The sequence below is a fragment of the Diadema setosum genome, chromosome 9 (assembly GCF_964275005.1).
Source record: "Diadema setosum chromosome 9, eeDiaSeto1, whole genome shotgun sequence".
NCBI lineage: Eukaryota > Metazoa > Echinodermata > Echinoidea > Diadematoida > Diadematidae > Diadema > Diadema setosum.
The window spans coordinates 5,847,268-5,865,206 of NC_092693.1; the positions used below are offsets into that span (position 1 = coordinate 5,847,268).

Genomic DNA, 17,939 nt, shown 5'->3' on the forward strand with positions numbered 1-17,939 from the left:
TGATATTTTCACATGTTGTTAGATTTGCGAATAGTACCCAGATCGGAGAATTCCCACAAATAACCCCAGGAAAACAGGTAAGGTATGAAGTCTCATTAATAAAGATTGTCTTTGATGCATTTGAGGTGACAAAAAATGATGTCAAGTATCAAAACTAAATGCAATCGTAAAATTTGCTTTGTGTTTGCTCTGTGTTGTGGGCTGCTCAGGTGCAGCCCTGTCGCGATTTATACAGCGACTGGGCTGTGTATAGTTAGTGTACAGTGTATTTACATAATATGCACAGCCCTGTACAGTGAATTTACATAATATGTGTATGCACAGGCCTGTCACATCATTATCACAGCAAGTCATGACTGTCTATAGTTAGTGTACAGTGTATTTACATAATATGCACAGCCCTGTACAGTGTATTTACATAATATGTGTATGCACAGGCCTGTCACATCATTATCACAGCAAGTCATGACTGGTACTCTTAGTGGTCTCAGTCTGGTGGCCCCTGGCTGGGCCCCCTGCCTTGGGCCAGCACTTAGGCTCCTGGCCTCGGCCCGGCCTTGGGCCCCGTGGGCCCCTGGGCCACTGGGCCTGGGCCCACTTGGGCTATGGGCCCCTGGGCCTGGGCCCACTTGGGCTCTGGGCCCCTAGTTCCGGGCTAAGGCCCGTGGCCTTGGGTCCGGCCTTAGGCCCCGCCTTTGGCCCGGCTATACTTTGTACATGGTCTATGTGAAATCAGGCTTGTCTGTAACTGTATAATTACAAATAATTACAAATAATCACAAATGATCAACAGGTCCATACTACATATAGGAATATATGAATATATGATTATATGAATATATGAATATATACAATGTATGTGAATATATATATTATTATATATGAATATATAAATGTGATCAGGAATTCTGTTACGGTGTCAGATCTGCGGTCATTCATATATACAAAGCAAATTTTATGCATGTATAAATGGCATACATTCATGTGTACAGTATACTACTTGATTGAACCAGCCAATGGAGAAAGATCACACTATTGAACAATACTTGAAAGACATGTACAGTTCAATGACTCATTGCTTGTTATTATGAACTCTGTAGAGGTATGCAGCCCTCTTCAGATGGAAAACATACAGTTGGCTATCAAACAGAGCTTGCAAAACCATCAACAATTTATTGAATTGGATTTGTGTGTGTGTGTGTGTGTGTGTGTGTGTGTTAGAGTTATTTGGCTTGTTTCCTTTGCATGCATCATCACAAATTCCCGAAGTCTGAATAAAGTGAAACCAAGACCTTCATATAGATGTGCTGCATTGTAAGGTGCTGGATCAGAGCACTACCATAAGATTGACACCATGGCGGGAATTGTGCTAACAGTGTACTATCCTTCCTGTGCATTTATGTTAAAGTGTACCAATACCCTGAAAATCACATTTTAAACTAGAAATGTCACTATGGCGACTGATACCTCCACCATAATGCATGATTCTCCCAATAGGTGTATAGTACAATGTCTTCACAATGTGTGATGACAGTTTCACATAACTGGCAAAATACTGATATGACAGGTTTGTCAGAAATGTATTGAATGTTCACTTTCCTCAAACTGGGTTTGTTATAATTGTCTAAGAGTGCAGGTACACATATTTGGGGGATTGAGGATTTTTACTTGACTTCTGACCGACCCTGTTATAAGTTTATGCATTGAGTACTTTTCAAGGTATGAAGAAAGAGTGTAATTACAGTACAAAATAGATTTTTTTTTTATTTAAACCTGACCTTTGATCCTTAACCTTTGACCTCTGACCTTCTGGCTGGAAATTTCCCGGAGAATCTCCATTAGGTAATACAACATGTATATATTAAGTTTTAAAACTAATAATGCAAGCATTGAATATACACTAGTATATGAGGGAAACAGTAAAATTTTGAGGAGTTGACCTTGACCTTTGACCCCTGACTACATACTGACCCATGACCCCTAAATTCCCTAGATAATCCCTGCCAGTCAGTACATGCATATGTACCAAGTTCTATGAAGATACATTAAACCATTTGCGAGAAAAGTGAAATTGCAACATATTCACCTAACCTTTGACCTTTTGACCTTTGACCTTATGACATGAAACTCTCTCTGGAGAATCTTTACGCAGTAGTACATGTCTACACTAAGTTTCAATAAAACACCTTCGGGCATTGCATAGATATGGGGGAAATAGCAACATTTTTAGCATTTGACCTTGACCTTTTGACCTTTGACCTCTTGCCAATGTCACTAAAATCTCCTCAACTAATTGCCCCATCATACATCATCCTTGGACCAAGTTTGGTGAAAGCTACTTCATCCAGTTTTGAGTTATCACGTAAACATATAAATTTTAGGATTTGACCTTGATCTTTGACCTTTGACCTCTGTCCGATTTCACTAAAAAAACTAACATGTAATTGTCCCATCATACATCATCCTCAGACAAAGTTTGGTGAAATTTGCTCAATCCAGTCTTGAGTTATCGCGTAAACGGATACAATTTCATGATTTGACCTTGACCTTTGACCTTTGGCCGATTTCACCCAAAATCTAATGAAGTAATTGACCCATCATACTTTATACTTGGACCAAGTTTGGTAAAATTCCAGTCAATATTTCTCAAGTTATCGCGTAAACGAATGCGGACGGACGGACGGGCGTACGGACGTACGTACGGACGGACGGACAACCCGAAAACATAATGCCTCTGGCACCACTTCGTGGCGGAGGCATAAAAAACACACAGAGTGATTATGCATTCTTCTCTGCATTAAAGGAGAGTAAAGGAGCACAATTAAAACTCCTCCAAAATTTGAGCAAATTAACCTATAATATTCTCTACAGAAGCATGCTAACAAATGTTACAGTAAAATATTTCATTTTTCCACGACTACGATTTTAAGTAGGCTTGTGCAAATTACACTATTGTTGCAGTGTACACTACCTACGTGTATGCAGCTACCCTTTGAGCCGGCACCAGACTTGTACTCATATACCGGTATACATAGACATTGTTTCTCCCATATCCGGTCAGGGCCCTGTTTCATAAAGCTCTTTGTAAAGTTAAGCACGACTTTCCAAACGACTTAAATATGGCAAGCCAAGTGGGTTTCCTAATCATTACTAATTTCAATAGCTAAAGTTGAAATTTGCAGATGATGATGATTATTCTTACATGTTAACACACATTTTAGTTGAAAGTGTATCTTTGCCCCAATTTACGTACATGTAGATGAAATATTGACATACAGTCGTACTTTGTTAAAATGTAAGGGAAAAAATGGGCACACATATTGGCACTTCATATTCCAGACATTCGTAAAGTTACGCATGACTTTACGAATGTCTGGAATATTTCAGCTTCATGAAACAGGGCCCTGATCTCTTTATGCGGACGGGGGCCCATTAACAGAGGTCAGACTGTATTTATTTCTGCTGAAATTCTCACCTGGCAGAACCTGCGAAGCATCGGGGCGCAGGCAGAAATCAGCTTGCGATTCATCTGGATGTCCTCTGCCTCCTCCACTGTGAAGTTCCCGACGGCCTGCCTGCACTTGTCCGTCAAGTCGTTCACGTTGTCTTGCAGACATTGCAGCTCCTTAGGGTGAAATCAGACATACACAGAAACGGCACTGCAGTCAGTGGTACAGTATTCATCGCATAATCGGGACAGGTTGGGAGTAGCACACACGGCCCCTTTAAGCGGGGTGCCCGATTTCGCGATGAGCACTGCCCATACACTAACGTAACGGCATACGACATGTACATGTAGTGCACACACACACACACACGCATACTGACGTACTGTACATGTACATGAATACACAACCACGCTACTCCGCGGCGCGACCCTCTAGCTCTCCCTGCATTAATTCTCGCAATGATGTAGAGTAAATGCAACCGGGTTCTTCTTCTGTTACCTCTCTCCGAACACAAACTATGTGGATTAAAAACTAGCACTTTCTTATACATTCGTAGAATTCTTGAACACGTAGGGCGTTCTGTATAAATACATATCCACAACCATGGGAAATGATTACCCCGAACTGATATGTGGGAACGTCAATGAAAAGTCCTTCAATCATTCAATCATCACGGCTTGATTGTTTACTTGCCGCTATCACTAAACTGTACATGTGTTGTCAATATGTAGCGATCTAGCTCGCCATACACATGTACAGAAAAGCGAAGGCGGGCAGCGAGCTGAAATGTACGTGTACTGGATGGACGGAGGTCAAAACACACCAGTCCGAAGCTTGCTTTGTAAGTTCGATGTAAACGACAATTGATCGGGAATCTCTGAAATATTGTTGTGGTATTTTGGTAGATTTTTTGTGTAAAATATCCACAAAATCAAAGATCGCTTGAAGAAAAATTGTCCCGTTTATCAGAGGTCCCCGCCCGATTATCCAGTGAAAATAACGTGCACTGGAAATGTTTCTGGGAAGCGTATGTCATTTAAGCGAGGTTCCCGATTATCAGATGCCCAATTATGCGATGAATACTGTATTTGCAAAGTCACAAGATTTTAACGGCTAAATACAGACTCTGTCCACTATATGCAACAGATCAGGATACAATACAAATAGCAGCCTGTAATCTAGTTTGGTTGAGGAGCTGTTCACCAGAGGCATTCACTTAGTTTTATATGTTACGTTTCTATAGTCTTAAATGGCATGACATGAAGGCATTCTTGTCTTCACACAAAGCAAATTTACCCATTGGGGAGAAAAAACTGCTCAAAAAGAATGACAGTGTGAGAGAAGTGGGAGATAGACTGGTCAAAAAGAATGAAAGGGAACGAGGGGGCAAGAGAGAGAGAGAGGGAAAGAGAGAGATAGATAGATAGATGGGTAGATAGATAGATAGATAGATAGATAGATAGATAGATAGAGATAGATAGATAGAGATAGATAGATAGATAGATAGATAGATAGATAGATAGATAGATAGATAGATAGATAGATAGAGATAGATAGATAGATAGATAGATAGATAGATAGATAGATAGATAGATAGATAGATAAACAGAGAGCAGAAGAGAGAGATTATTGAGTTATCCACATAGATGTCACACAAAGTCAGGAGCATACCAACCAGTCACAGCTACCATTATAATAACACTTCCTCGTCACATACCATGATGTGTCATCAACAGGTCAACAGGTCCTCGCGATGCAATCAGCATTTCACACCAACTCACATCTGTGCTCGCTTCATACCAACCACAGCGCAATCATTTAAATTCATTTCCTCATTTCAAAACCCCGAGCTGGTTTTCACCCTCCAGCCTGCTTCTCACCTCTCCCCTCTTGATCTTATCGCTGCAGTGCAGGCCCAGGTCCATTCGACAGTTCTCTTCGATGCGGGGGTTGAGGTGCACGCTGACGGCCCGCTGCCGTAGGACCCGATGGATCTGGTCGGCGCAGCGGGGTTGGAGCTGAGCGGACAGGAAAACAGCAAAGAGGTTAAGTATAGTTGTGGGGACAGTCTTCTTGTTTTTTTTAGACACATACCTACGACAGTCACAAATCCTACAAAAAGACAACAACAAAAAAAAAATGGTAGAAACCACAGAAAGTATGGCCTGGAGATAGGCCTTTAAAGAAAATGAAACATTAAACCACAGAGGGTGAGAAAAAATAATACAATGATCATAAATTACAGGGTTTGTCATCAAATGAACTCAACAGCACCCCCGCAAACTCTGCTGTATAACATCACGTACATTCACATTTATGGTGAAATACTGCGGTATGTCGCATGGTAATTCATAGTGCGAATGCTATTTCATGAGAATTACATTACAAAGTACCAGTAGTGATTAGAGTGGTAATGCACACTTCAGGAGAAATGCTCATGCGAGATGTGAGCGGTAATCATGTCATGAAATACTATAAATCATGCAGCAGTTTATTTCCAACTTCACTCGACACTATTCTTATCTCCTCCCCATATGAGATGCGACACATGCACAGTACTTGGCAGATATACCACGGTTGTTCGTGAATAAAACAGAACTAAGTGAACTTCTGTATCAGGGTATCTGTACATGCTGAATCAAAAGTGACCAAAACAAATATTTGGCTTTGTTTTGTGCCGTCCACCAAGGAGGTTGAATTTTTGCTTGAGTCTGTAGTTTTGTTTGCATAAAAATATTAATATTACCCCAAAAGTTGCGGTGAACAGCAATTAGTTTTATTTTTGTTTTGTCTTTTTGTGTGTGTGTGTGTGTTTCTTTTTAAAGGACTCGGGCCCAGTTAAAGGGCACTAGAGACCCTAAGGCTTTGCCAGATGTCTGCGCTCTCCCACTACTTCTAGTTTCTAATCTCCTTACCGGACTTTCCTCATTATGCAGATGACCGTGCAGGCAGGAAAATATGATGCCAGCGGGAACGTTGTTGGAGGCTGACCAGTTCTCTGTGTAACACAGTTGTTTGGCATCAGATTGGCAGTTCTTGTAGAGCACTGGATCTAACCTGTAGCAGAAGAAAAGGGGTTAAAAAAAAAAAATGGGGACGTCCTCTTATCTTCAAAACATGCAAGGAATCAGCGATAAAAATGATTTGGCAGCTACACTGATAAATTCAAACTTAGTTGTGAATCTTTTTCCTGATGACCGAGTTGTCAGCTTTTCACTTCAGACATTCTTACGCACATTCCAATGCATACCAAATATGAAGAAAGCATACAGAACTACTACATCAGTATCATATTTAGCACAGACAGAAGTCATCCCCAATGGTAACGGTCCAGGGCCCAGTTTTATGAAGAGTTAAAATTGATTACATAGTTGATTTCAACTGTAAGTCTGTGGCAGCCTGTGTAGTAAGGACATTTAAAATCGATTTTATCTTTTCATAAAACGAGGCTCAGAACTACACAGCACTCTGCAGGGACCACTCTGCTCCAGGAAGAATCCTAGACAATACAAAACGGCTCACCTGAAATTTCTCGAAATGAAATACTGTATTTCAAGGAGTTTCTCTGCACAGACATCCTTCATCTGGTTATCGTCAATATTGTCCATCAGACACTGTAGCACCCTACAAGAAAGGACAACAGAATATGTGACGGAATCTGCAGTAATCACAGTTGCTGCTGGACTACCGGTACACTTCTCTGACATTACCACTTGGCAGAAAGGGGATGGGGCTGAAGAAAGGAAGACATATGTTCACAATTGCAATTTATAATTTCACACAAAAATGTATCTTAACTCCAGATTTTTCTCTATATGCTATATACACATTATATGTACACAGACAATTACTTTGGAAAGTTCATAATTCTTAAATCTTAATTACTTAATTTGGAAAGATCATTATTCTTAAATTCTAATTACTTACTATTTCCAGTTTGATCCTTGCATATCAATACTTGATTGTCATATTTTTTAATTCTATTTGCTTGCCTGTCATTTCTCTTTGATCCTCTACGTCTACATGTATTTTCTGAATCTTTTGAAATCACATAAACTCTACGAAGCGAATTTGTAAGGTGTAGTCCGGCCCATCACGGGTTTATATCGGATAGGCCAAGGACCTTTGTCATTCCCTCACATCCACTGCAATATCAAACATTGCTTTCCTATTTTTCACTATATGGTAACACTCCTTTGTGTTATTCGTAGATCATAATTGTATGTACCGTTATGTCAATTTGATGATTTGACTGTGCATATGTCTATGTATATTTTTAAACATATATCCTAGCTGTCTTATCCCCAAAATGAAGCCACCATGGCATGTCAAAGGAAAGGCTATCCACTTTGCTATTGTGCTTTGGCCGCCATGTTTTTTTGCTCTCCTGTGCATTTGACATTTTGTCGATAAGAGGTCTTGTCGCCCCAGTGACGATATGTGAAATATAAATGGAAATGGATTGATAAGAAGGATAAGGGGAGGGGGGGGGGGTGGGGTTTGGCTCTGGCTCACAGACAAACTCACTCTGAATCTGCTTTCTTGGGACAGAGGGCATCCCTCACTGGCTTACAGGCTTCATGGAGGGCGGGGTCCAGTCTGTAGTCTGATCCCGCATCCGCTTCTTCCACTAGATCGGAAAGCTGATGACATCAAAGCGACATCACAGAAAAAAACAAACAAACAAACAAGAAAGACGTGATTCCCCTGTTTTCTGTTACATTGCATAATTCACATGAAAATCAATTATCTTAACAAGTTAATTGATTGATCTCACAGACCGCCGATGGCATCACATTTATAATTTACATTCCCATCAATTACACTGCTACGACGGGCAAATGAGAAAACACTCATATCCATTTACATACAGAGAGATTTGCGGCACATCATGTCAGAAGTCCTGAAGAGGACTGTAGAGAGAAGAGCTGGGAAAAGTGTAAAGAAAAGCGTAAACGAGGGAAAGTAGAGTCTTCTTGCGTTGTGAATAGGTGTGATGCGAAGGTAGAACGGCCACGTGGATAGTCATAAAATAGACTGGGTATTCTTTTTGAAAGGAAGTAAAGGCCTGAAGGGATGATCACCACATGAACAGTCCTGATAAGAACCGTTGGTTTTTTCTTTTGTTATACCGTAAAAGTGGATATTTTCATGCGACTCATTTTTTGCGCTCGGACCGGTAAGAAGAATTTCACGTGTTTTTAATTCCGTGGAATCATGGCAGTAAGTACAAGAACATACGGCAAGAAAAAATATTCGCATGCTTTTATTTTCGCACTAGTTTCTGTTTGCGCGAAATGTGCGAAAATTTCAACACCGCGAAAATTTTCACTTTTACTATAGGTGCAGTCCAGTGAGGAGAGATCAGCACAAGGATGATCACTCACATCCATTGATGAATTTTGATTCATATCAATACACATGTTTCCCAGAGGAACACACACCTCTCAGACTCTCTAGTTGGTTGATTTCCTCAAGAAAAACAAACAAATACAAGAAAATGCACTCAGTGGCATATAAGTAAAACTGAAGGATAAATGTGAAATATTAAGGGGTGAAACTAATGAGTTTTAGAATGCGCTATGACTTTTTAGCAGCATCGTTAGACATTAAATCCGGAAGCTGCCTGTCATGATGGCTTCCAAAATGAAAGAACCCCACAAGCGACTTAAGCCCATTGAGGGCTTGCACTTACGCCTTTCTTGCACTTGTCCGAGAGTTTGTTGCGCTTGGCCAGGCCCATGAGGCAGTGGATGGTCTTCCCCTCGCGGCGCACCCCATTACAGTCCCCCTCAATCTCCTCCGCACAGCTCTCCATCAGCTCCGGGTTGATCATGTAGTCTGACATGATCTCCTTCCGCACATCCACCAGCTCCGCCTGGCACTCTCCGCTGATGGTCACGGTCTCTGCGGCACAACACATGACAAGAAAGAGATTACACGGCTGCTAACATTCATGCATCCACATCAGGGAGATTCTACAGAGTAATTTTGTGAGTTACATGCATCTCAATGGACAAAAAAATAATTCCCAAATTAAAGGAGATTTTGATATTCTCTCATCCAGACATGAACAGATATTGAAATTTTCATGAATGTTATGTATACAGGTATCATCGGCATAATACACACCAAGTAGTCATAACTAATGAGGACTCTTGGGCTTTAGAGTTTATCTATTGGAAGATTTTGTGTGTTCATCACCAAACAACATGTACAGGGACTTCAGTTTCATCGTAACTTTGGCATGAAATCTGTCAAAACCTGATTTCCATTAGGTTTAATGCAATATCATTTTCATATCAAGTTACCTTCACAGTTGAAATCATTGGCTAAATATTAGCTGCTATAAAGCTTAATTCACTCTTGCATGATACATATTTCCCTGACTCAATGCAGAGAAGTAATTAAGAATATGAGCTTAGAGAGCATGAGAGTATAATTAATTCTCATCTAAATTACTGTCCCTTTCATTTATTTGATGGATAGTTATGAGTTGAATTAGCCAATTTGAGGTTCCACTTTGCACATGAGCAGAAAAAGGCCATTTGTGCCAACAGGGCATGTTGGTTTTTAAAATCAATGAGATAAGCATCTGGGATGTAATGATTTTTCAAGTACTCCCTTATAAATCCTGCTTGCCAGCATAACCACCTGGCAGCAAAAGTGGTATTAGGCAATATCAATAGAAAGAAATTGTTCAGACATTCAATGCAAAATGATTAAATGAATGCTTTCCTAGATGTTATCTGGCAGACCATTCTGGTCACCTAGTCTACACAAGCTCAACTTTTATTTGACCATCGCTGATCAGGGGGCGGATCCAGAAATTCCATAAAGGGGAGGCACCTTGTCAAACTTAAATTATGTCGACTAGAAAGCAAGTGAAGTGCCTAACCAACTGAGAAAAAAAAAAGGTCATTATTACTAATGAGCACATGAACTACATGTACCTCCGAACTGGCTTTTAGCTGTCACATCATCTGTATCGCGATAATGACAAAATGTACTTCAGCTAGATTAGTAACAGATATGGCTTATCCTTATCAACTTTACATTGGTAATTGTTTCTTCTGAATCTTATGAAAGGCAAACATTCCCCACTGACGGATAAATTTGTCTTAATGCTAATGACACCAAGGACCAGGTGTGCATTTCTCAACTTTTCTTCAAACGAAAAGGGCAAGGGAAACAGACCAGAATTATCTTGGGTTATCGGTCATGAAAATTAATGTTCCCCTTCTATCAGGAGTCTCAGGAGGGTGCTTGTGATGAACTCACTCTCTTTGATCCCCCGCTCCAGGCACAGCAGGATGTTGGCCAGCTTCATCTCCTTGGTCTTCACGTCACCAAAGGAACAAGCTGCATCTGACACCTCCTTCTTGCACTTGCGCATCAGCCTGAAGTTGACCTTGTAGTCCTCGGCGACAACCTTCTGTCTCGTCGTCAGTTTCTCCTTGCACTGCACGGTGGGGAGACGGGTGGAGGAGGGGCGGAAAGGTAATGAAGGAGTGGGTGAAAAGCGGGTCAACGAGGGGTAGAAAGAGGGGTGTTAATGGGGTGAAATGAGGGCAGATAAGGGGGCAGTGGTGAGAAGACGGGGGGGGGGGGGGGGAGAGAAGTTGCATAAAAGAATATCAAAGTGTGTTTAAATTCTTTTGTTTGTTTGTTTTTATTGATAAAAATACCTAATCAAAAATTGTAGCAGTGCTTGGTAATCGTATGTTTTGGGAGACTAACAGCTGCTCACAAATTACTGTAAAAGTGGAAATTTTCGCGGTGTTGAAATTTTCGCGCATTTCGTGCAACCAGAAACTAGCGCGAAAATAAAAACACGCGAATATTTTTGCTTGCCATACGTTCCTGTGCATGATGTCTTGATTCCGCGGAATTAAAAACACGCGAAACTCTTCTGACCCAGCCTAGCGCGAAAAATTAGTCCCGCGAAAATATCCACTTTTACAGTAGTATATAAGCACTCCTAAAAAGACAAAGGCAATGCAGTCATTTCTCATTTGCTATATACTGCATGCCATATATTTAGAGAGTCTAATTTTTCATGAATTGGGACGTCCACACAATTTCACGGGATCTTAGATTTGCTATCATAGAGTGCAGTGATGGAAGGAGAAATGTGCACATCGCATTCATGTCAGGATCAGAATAAATATATTTTCTCATATTCTAAAATTCACCAAGAGCACCTGACTCTCAAAACTTGTGAAAATAAAACCCCCATAAAATGTATGGCATATACAATACTCACAAGTCTCATAATTTGTTATTAGGTTGGAATTTTGTTTGTTTTGTTATGTTTCGTTTTTTTAGTTTTTTGTAAGTACTTATACACTTGTACTGGAGTGTGCCAATCAATCTGCCTTTCTAAGCAAATATGAGGACACTGAAAGGCATTTTTCTTTTTTTTTTCATTGATAGAAAAGTGTCACAGCTTTCCCCGTATCCAAAATGAGAAAGCCTAAAAATGTAGTGCCTTACGTCTTCACTCATCTCCTTGTCAAATTTATTCTTCAACAGGCATTTGTAGACGCGTCCCTGGCCGCTGACTTCCTTGGGACAGAACCGCTCGCGGTCGTCGCGGCAGGCGAAGAAGAGGGCGCGGTCCTCCTGGTAGTCGCGGGAGGAGAGTTCGGCGACCCGCAGTATCTGCAGCTTGCACTTGCCTCCCAGCTTCTTGATGTTCTTCTCTAGGCAGTGGATGGTACCTCCTTGGGAGTGGTGGAGCTATGGGATTAAGAACAGATTAAATGCATATAATGCTGTCTGTCTTTTGGTTTTCATTTGAAAGTCTCCTTCCAAAGATTATCAGCTCAAGGAGGGTGAGAATAAAAAGATTTGATTTCTTTCCCTTCATCCTTTTAGATAATATTCCGTTCTTCAATTTGATATTATGGATATTATCAGACTAACATGACAATTCTTTTTTTGGTCAGAATGAAGCCCAAATCAATCAAAATCAATTCAGAATGAAGCCTAAAAATAAATTTCTCCAAATTATTATCTAAGTTTTCATTAGTGAAAGAAGCAGGAAAAAAATACATGCCATCTTTACAAATCACATTGTGTATGTTGTCTAGTATTCCCTGTGATACTTACACGGAATGAGCCTGCCAGACAATAGTGCAGACCATTTTCACACTATGCTTTCTCTAACACCCTTGAATTCTGAACTGTACAGGTGGGAGCTATGAATAATGCAATTACCAGACAAAGATCCTGCCCCCACCCACTTAAAAAGGAGGGAAGGCACTAAAAGGATGTAGTGTCACATTTAGTCTCTTTCACTGTTACACACAAACAAATGTAGCATCATCACTGTAAATAATCTACCAGTACGCTTTCGTCAACTATCACACTGGTTGCACAGTTCGTTACTCTACCACTTTAAAAATTCACAGGTGGTAATTAGTCCCTATGACAACAATCCGTGCACTCATATCGTTGCTGGGGTGACAAAACCTTGTATCTCAAATTTTTGTGACAATCTTTTTTTTTTTTTTTTTTAAATCAGATATGTGATGTCCTGTCCAAATCCTAGTTGTCTTAGCCCAAAAATAACGGCAGCACAGCATGTCAGAGGAAAAGCAATCCCATTTGTTATGGCGCTTTGACTGCCGAGTTTTTTTTTTTTGCTTTCATGAATATTTGACGTTCTTGAGAGGTGGGGCTTTGTGTCAGTAGGCATCATGCTGGTGTCTGCATAAGTACAGTAATGACAAGCAGATACATCACAGCATGGTTTTTCAACTCACGTTGGTGGCAGCATTGCCGTCCTCATTCACCACGCCGCACTTGAAGGTGGCGATGTCGTCGCCGCACTGTTCGTAGAAGCCGGTGATGAGGCGGAAGTCGCTGAAGGTGATCTCCTTCATGCGGTTGAGGTACTGGACGCACTGCTGGTTGGCAATATCGTCAAAGTGGTCCAGCAGGCAGGGGAGAATCAGTCCCTTACCGGCCTCCATACCGCTGCAGTCACTGAACTGTGTGCCCAGAGAATGAGAACAATGAGTAGTTTCTTTCATGTATAATCACACACACACACACACACACACACACACACACACACATATACACACACACACATACACACACAAACACATAAACAGGCATATCATGTATGATCTCAAGTCAATCACAGGAGAATTGGATAATAACACCATAGCATATATTATGCATTGGTGATTACGCCAAATTATCCTTGAAACTACAAAATAAAAAAAAAATTACAATTATCTAAATCTGAACAAAATTCCATATAATCGGGGCCCTGTTTCATAAAGCTGTTTGTAAAGTTACACAACTTTACGAACAATTTAAATATTGCAGGTCGAGTGGGTTTCCTAATCATTATTTCAGTAGCTAAAGTTGAAATTTGCAGATGAAATTGATTATTCTAATATTCTAACACACGCTCTCAGATAAAGTGTATTTTTGTCCAAATGTAGACTAAATATTGACGTACAGTTTTACTTTGTCAAATCTTAAAGGAGAAAAAAAAGGGCACACATACAGGTTTGCACACATGTTTATATTGGCACTTCATATTCCAGTCAATCCTAAAGTCATGCATAGCTTTATGAACAGCTTTGTGAAACAGGGCCCAGGTTTGTTACACAAGCTGCTTGAAGAATGCCTTGTTTATGAGAAAACTTACCTTCCTGAGGTCTTCACGACAAACTTCCGATGCAGCATTGTCAAAACGGTAATCCTTTGTGAGGTTCATCTTGTAGTTCCATAGGAACTGCAGAGGAGAAGGAAGAAGGAGAAATTGATCAATAAACCAATTAATACTTCATATGCCATGAGAGCTTTGAGGCAAGTACCGAGGCGTTTACATCCTCTACCAAACTGATTCAAGTTCAGACACACTGATTGATTATAACCAGAGACCCTTTCAGGTATAAACGTATTGTGACGGTGTGATATTTAACCTGTTGAGGACGGGCTAATTTTGCTACAACACGCATTTCCCATAACCCCTGCCGGAGTAGGAGTATGGTACTCGGGACTCATCCTCAATGGGTTAAATTTTCCATTTGCACTATGTGAAAAAATAAACAATTTTGTAAAGATACTGCAAGATATTGTAACCTGAAGGAACATGCACATACAGTTGTACAGCTTAGCATCAGCTGTGATAGAACTACTGTTATAATGTCTCAAAAACCTTGACAGCTAGCGGCACATTTTGGCCCAAATTCATGAAGGTGGTACATATTTAAACCACAGTCTATGCAAATTTCTCCTGCGTTAGTACGACTGACAGATTGTGTACGCCAACAGACTCCAGTATACTACAAGTGCACATTGATACATGCATGTCAAAGTTACGCCTATTTCACACTTGTTTCAGACCATGGTATAACTTCGTACCATGGTCGTCGGGTCTTTGTGTCTAGCCAGGGGTAGGAATCTAAACATTGAGTGCAATTCATATGACTATTATATGACACATTTCTGTAGTTTATGTCCTCATAGAGACTAGTTGTACAAAACTCATGGTTTGCAAGTTTTCTGGCAATGTTTCAAGTGGCATATGGCACTACTAACTGGCAACTCTGAGACGAATGTCTTGGTTTTTCAGATGCTGTAATTTTTCAAATGTTGCAATTTTTCACTGTTACTATGAATGAATGAACCCTTTTACAATTCTTTAAATTACTAATTATCAACTACATAGCACATGGCATCAGCAGTATGTCATAAATGCCCTCCTCAGAGCAGGGTTACCACACTCATCTCCAAAAATTTGGAAGATTTTAAACAGAAATCAGAGAAAAACTGACCAGTGCATAACAGACATCTCAAAGCAGGGCAAAAATCAGTCTCACATCAGGGAGAGTTTTGTATTCTTTTGTGTACACATGAAGAGATTAAAGGGAAGGTACAGATTGAGATTTGGTTTATATGTTGAGATTTGGTTTAGATGGGGCTGCAGGTTTCCAACTTTTTTTTGTGTGTGTTTGTGAGATAATGATAAACCTCTTATTAAATATGAAAAAAAATCATAGCAAGTAATTCGAAGAGGAATTCAAAGTTGTTGTTTTTTTTTAATGAAAATGGGTCTTGAAAGGGCCGAGATACCCAAAGAAAGCGATCCTGATATGACAGGCCACGACTTTTATTAGGATTGCTTTGTTTTATCTCGTTTTTTGATACCTCGGTCACTTCAAAACCAGTTTTCATCAAATAAACTTTCACTTCCCCTTAGAATTGTATGCTCTTTAACAATTCATCTAGTGGTTTCTAAATATCTCACAAAATGATAAAAGCTGAATCCTCACCTCAACCAATACTATACAATCCCTTTAAGGTTTTTAAGAAGCCTAGGGCAGAATCTGGCAGACTTGACAGCTCTCTGATAAGGAGTTTATCCTCCCAAATCACTCCTCCACTCAACATCTAATGGAGTAAACTGAACTTGCAGTGTTATAGCGGTTCCACTATGAGCCAATGTGAAAGAAGGAAGCCATTGGATCTGCAAGTTAGGCATGTTTTCAGCAATAGTCACGTTTGCTGCCATCACAAACACAGGCTAATAAGATGAGGGGATGATGACACTATCTCAAAACACGGCCATCAACCTGCATTGACATATTCTCTAAAATGTTGTCATGTCTCTCTTTTTAGGAATTAACAAAAATAGAATAGCTTGTGTCCATCCTCTTAAATCTTTTCACACAACTACAAAAAAAAAAAACAACAACAACAACAACCATACTTATAGGGACAAGAAAATGGGTTGAAGGATATAGTTGCAAAGTTATCAATTCAAATTCAAACTTAAAGGGACTGTACAGTACTGGTTGAGGTGGGGATTCATGTTTTGAACATTCTTAAGTGAGATAATGAGAAACCTGTTATGAAATATGAAAGAGCATGTGATTTTAAGAAGGATTCAACGTTTATTTGATGAAAATTGGTTTTCAAATGGCTGAGATATCCAAAAAAGTGATAATAATAAAAGGCGACAGGCCACAACTTTATTAGGATCTCTTTGTCTCACCTTGTTTTTGGATATCTCAGCCATTTCAAAACCGATTTTCATCAAATAAACTTTTGATACCCCTTAGAATTGCATGCTCTTTGACATCTCATAGAGTGGTTTCTGAATATCTCGCAAAACGTTAAAAGCTAAATCCTCACCTCGACCAGAACTATACACACCCTTTAAGATATGATGGAACCTGATGGAACTTATGCAATTTTTTCATATGACTCTAGTTAGCGCAAGCATGCGAACATGTGTGCATATTGTGGAATACAAGCCTGGCCAATGATCAGTCTTTCGAATCTGCTTTTTACCTCACTAAATTTGAATGCAGTCCGCGGAATTCAAAGAATTCCAGAAATCCAGCCCGAAAAGAGATATTCCATTGATCCTCTTACAACATTATTACTCCTATTAAGCACTCAAAATTAACCCATTAAGGACGACCTGACTTTGCTACACTACGCATTTCCCAGAGACCCCTGCCCCAGTATAAGTGGTACTCAGGACTCGTCCTCAATGGGTTAAAAGTGAGGGACTACAATGCAAGTTTAACTCCTTGTGCACAACTCCAGTCATTGTTTGGGCATGCACAATTTGGAGAATAAAAGTGCTGCGATTGCAGAAAAAAAAAAATTGGCCATGTGAGTATGTTGTCAAATAAAATCAATTTTTGCAACACGATCCGAAAATAGATAACTCTTGTGTGTGAATAGGTCTATAATGACTTACTTGCTGGACTTTTTTAAGGCTCACTGCTACATTTGTATGCCTGTGTGGGCTGGCTAAGTTAAAATCAGGTCAAGTTTGGAATTATCAACTGAATACTGATGAACGGCTAATTATATAGCTATTAAAGTGCCTGGACAAGTTAAGGTTTAAATGCCTTCAATTCACATTCAGGTGCTCATATCTTTGATATACTAGGGAGACATTAAAACAGGATCTGATTCACGCAAGAAGGGGACATAGTGACAACATTGCATTTGACCTTTACATTTGACCTTGAGCATGTACACCCAGAGTTAATGGGCACAGCTTCTTCCATTCCAACATAATATGCCAAGTTGATACCTCAAACGGTTAAGGTACATCGTCCATAAAATCAATTATGGATGGACGGATGAACGGACAATCAAAATTATAAAGCCTCTGGTACCACATCATGGTGAAGGTATGGGAAAACCTGAACATCATATGTCACAGCATTTAGGATCCTGATCCTGTATTAAAGATAATAAAAAGTTTTGGTACCTCAAAAGTTTCCCTGAATTTCCTTGTCTTGGTTTGTGTTTCACGTTAAAGTACGTTGTCTGTGAGAATTACTCGCCCCAAAGTGCTCTCGTGTCTTAGTAATCATGCAATAACGGTTTCATACCAGAGCCGTCGCCGTACAGCGTCGATAAATATTGTACGAAACCACTGACTGCGACCAGCAGCGTGCAGCCCACTGTACGCATAGCTAACTGCGACCAGCAGCC

At 40.1% G+C, this 17,939-nt stretch overlaps 1 protein-coding gene across 1 annotated transcript in view; it reads right to left on the reverse strand.

Annotated features, from left to right (window-relative positions):
- The window catches only part of LOC140232490 (Golgi apparatus protein 1-like), an 82,121-nt gene that overhangs the window by 20,815 nt on the left and 43,367 nt on the right, over window positions 1–17,939 (reverse strand). Inside the window, exons 3-12 of the mRNA XM_072312584.1 lie at window positions 14,122–14,208; window positions 13,220–13,447; window positions 11,946–12,191; window positions 10,731–10,911; window positions 9,145–9,356; window positions 7,977–8,092; window positions 6,972–7,073; window positions 6,365–6,506; window positions 5,330–5,467; window positions 3,476–3,625 (exon numbers count right to left, since the gene is read on the reverse strand). Coding sequence (XP_072168685.1) covers window positions 3,476–3,625; window positions 5,330–5,467; window positions 6,365–6,506; window positions 6,972–7,073; window positions 7,977–8,092; window positions 9,145–9,356; window positions 10,731–10,911; window positions 11,946–12,191; window positions 13,220–13,447; window positions 14,122–14,208 — 1,602 coding nt within the window. The remainder of the gene's footprint in view (window positions 1–3,475; window positions 3,626–5,329; window positions 5,468–6,364; window positions 6,507–6,971; window positions 7,074–7,976; window positions 8,093–9,144; window positions 9,357–10,730; window positions 10,912–11,945; window positions 12,192–13,219; window positions 13,448–14,121; window positions 14,209–17,939) is intronic.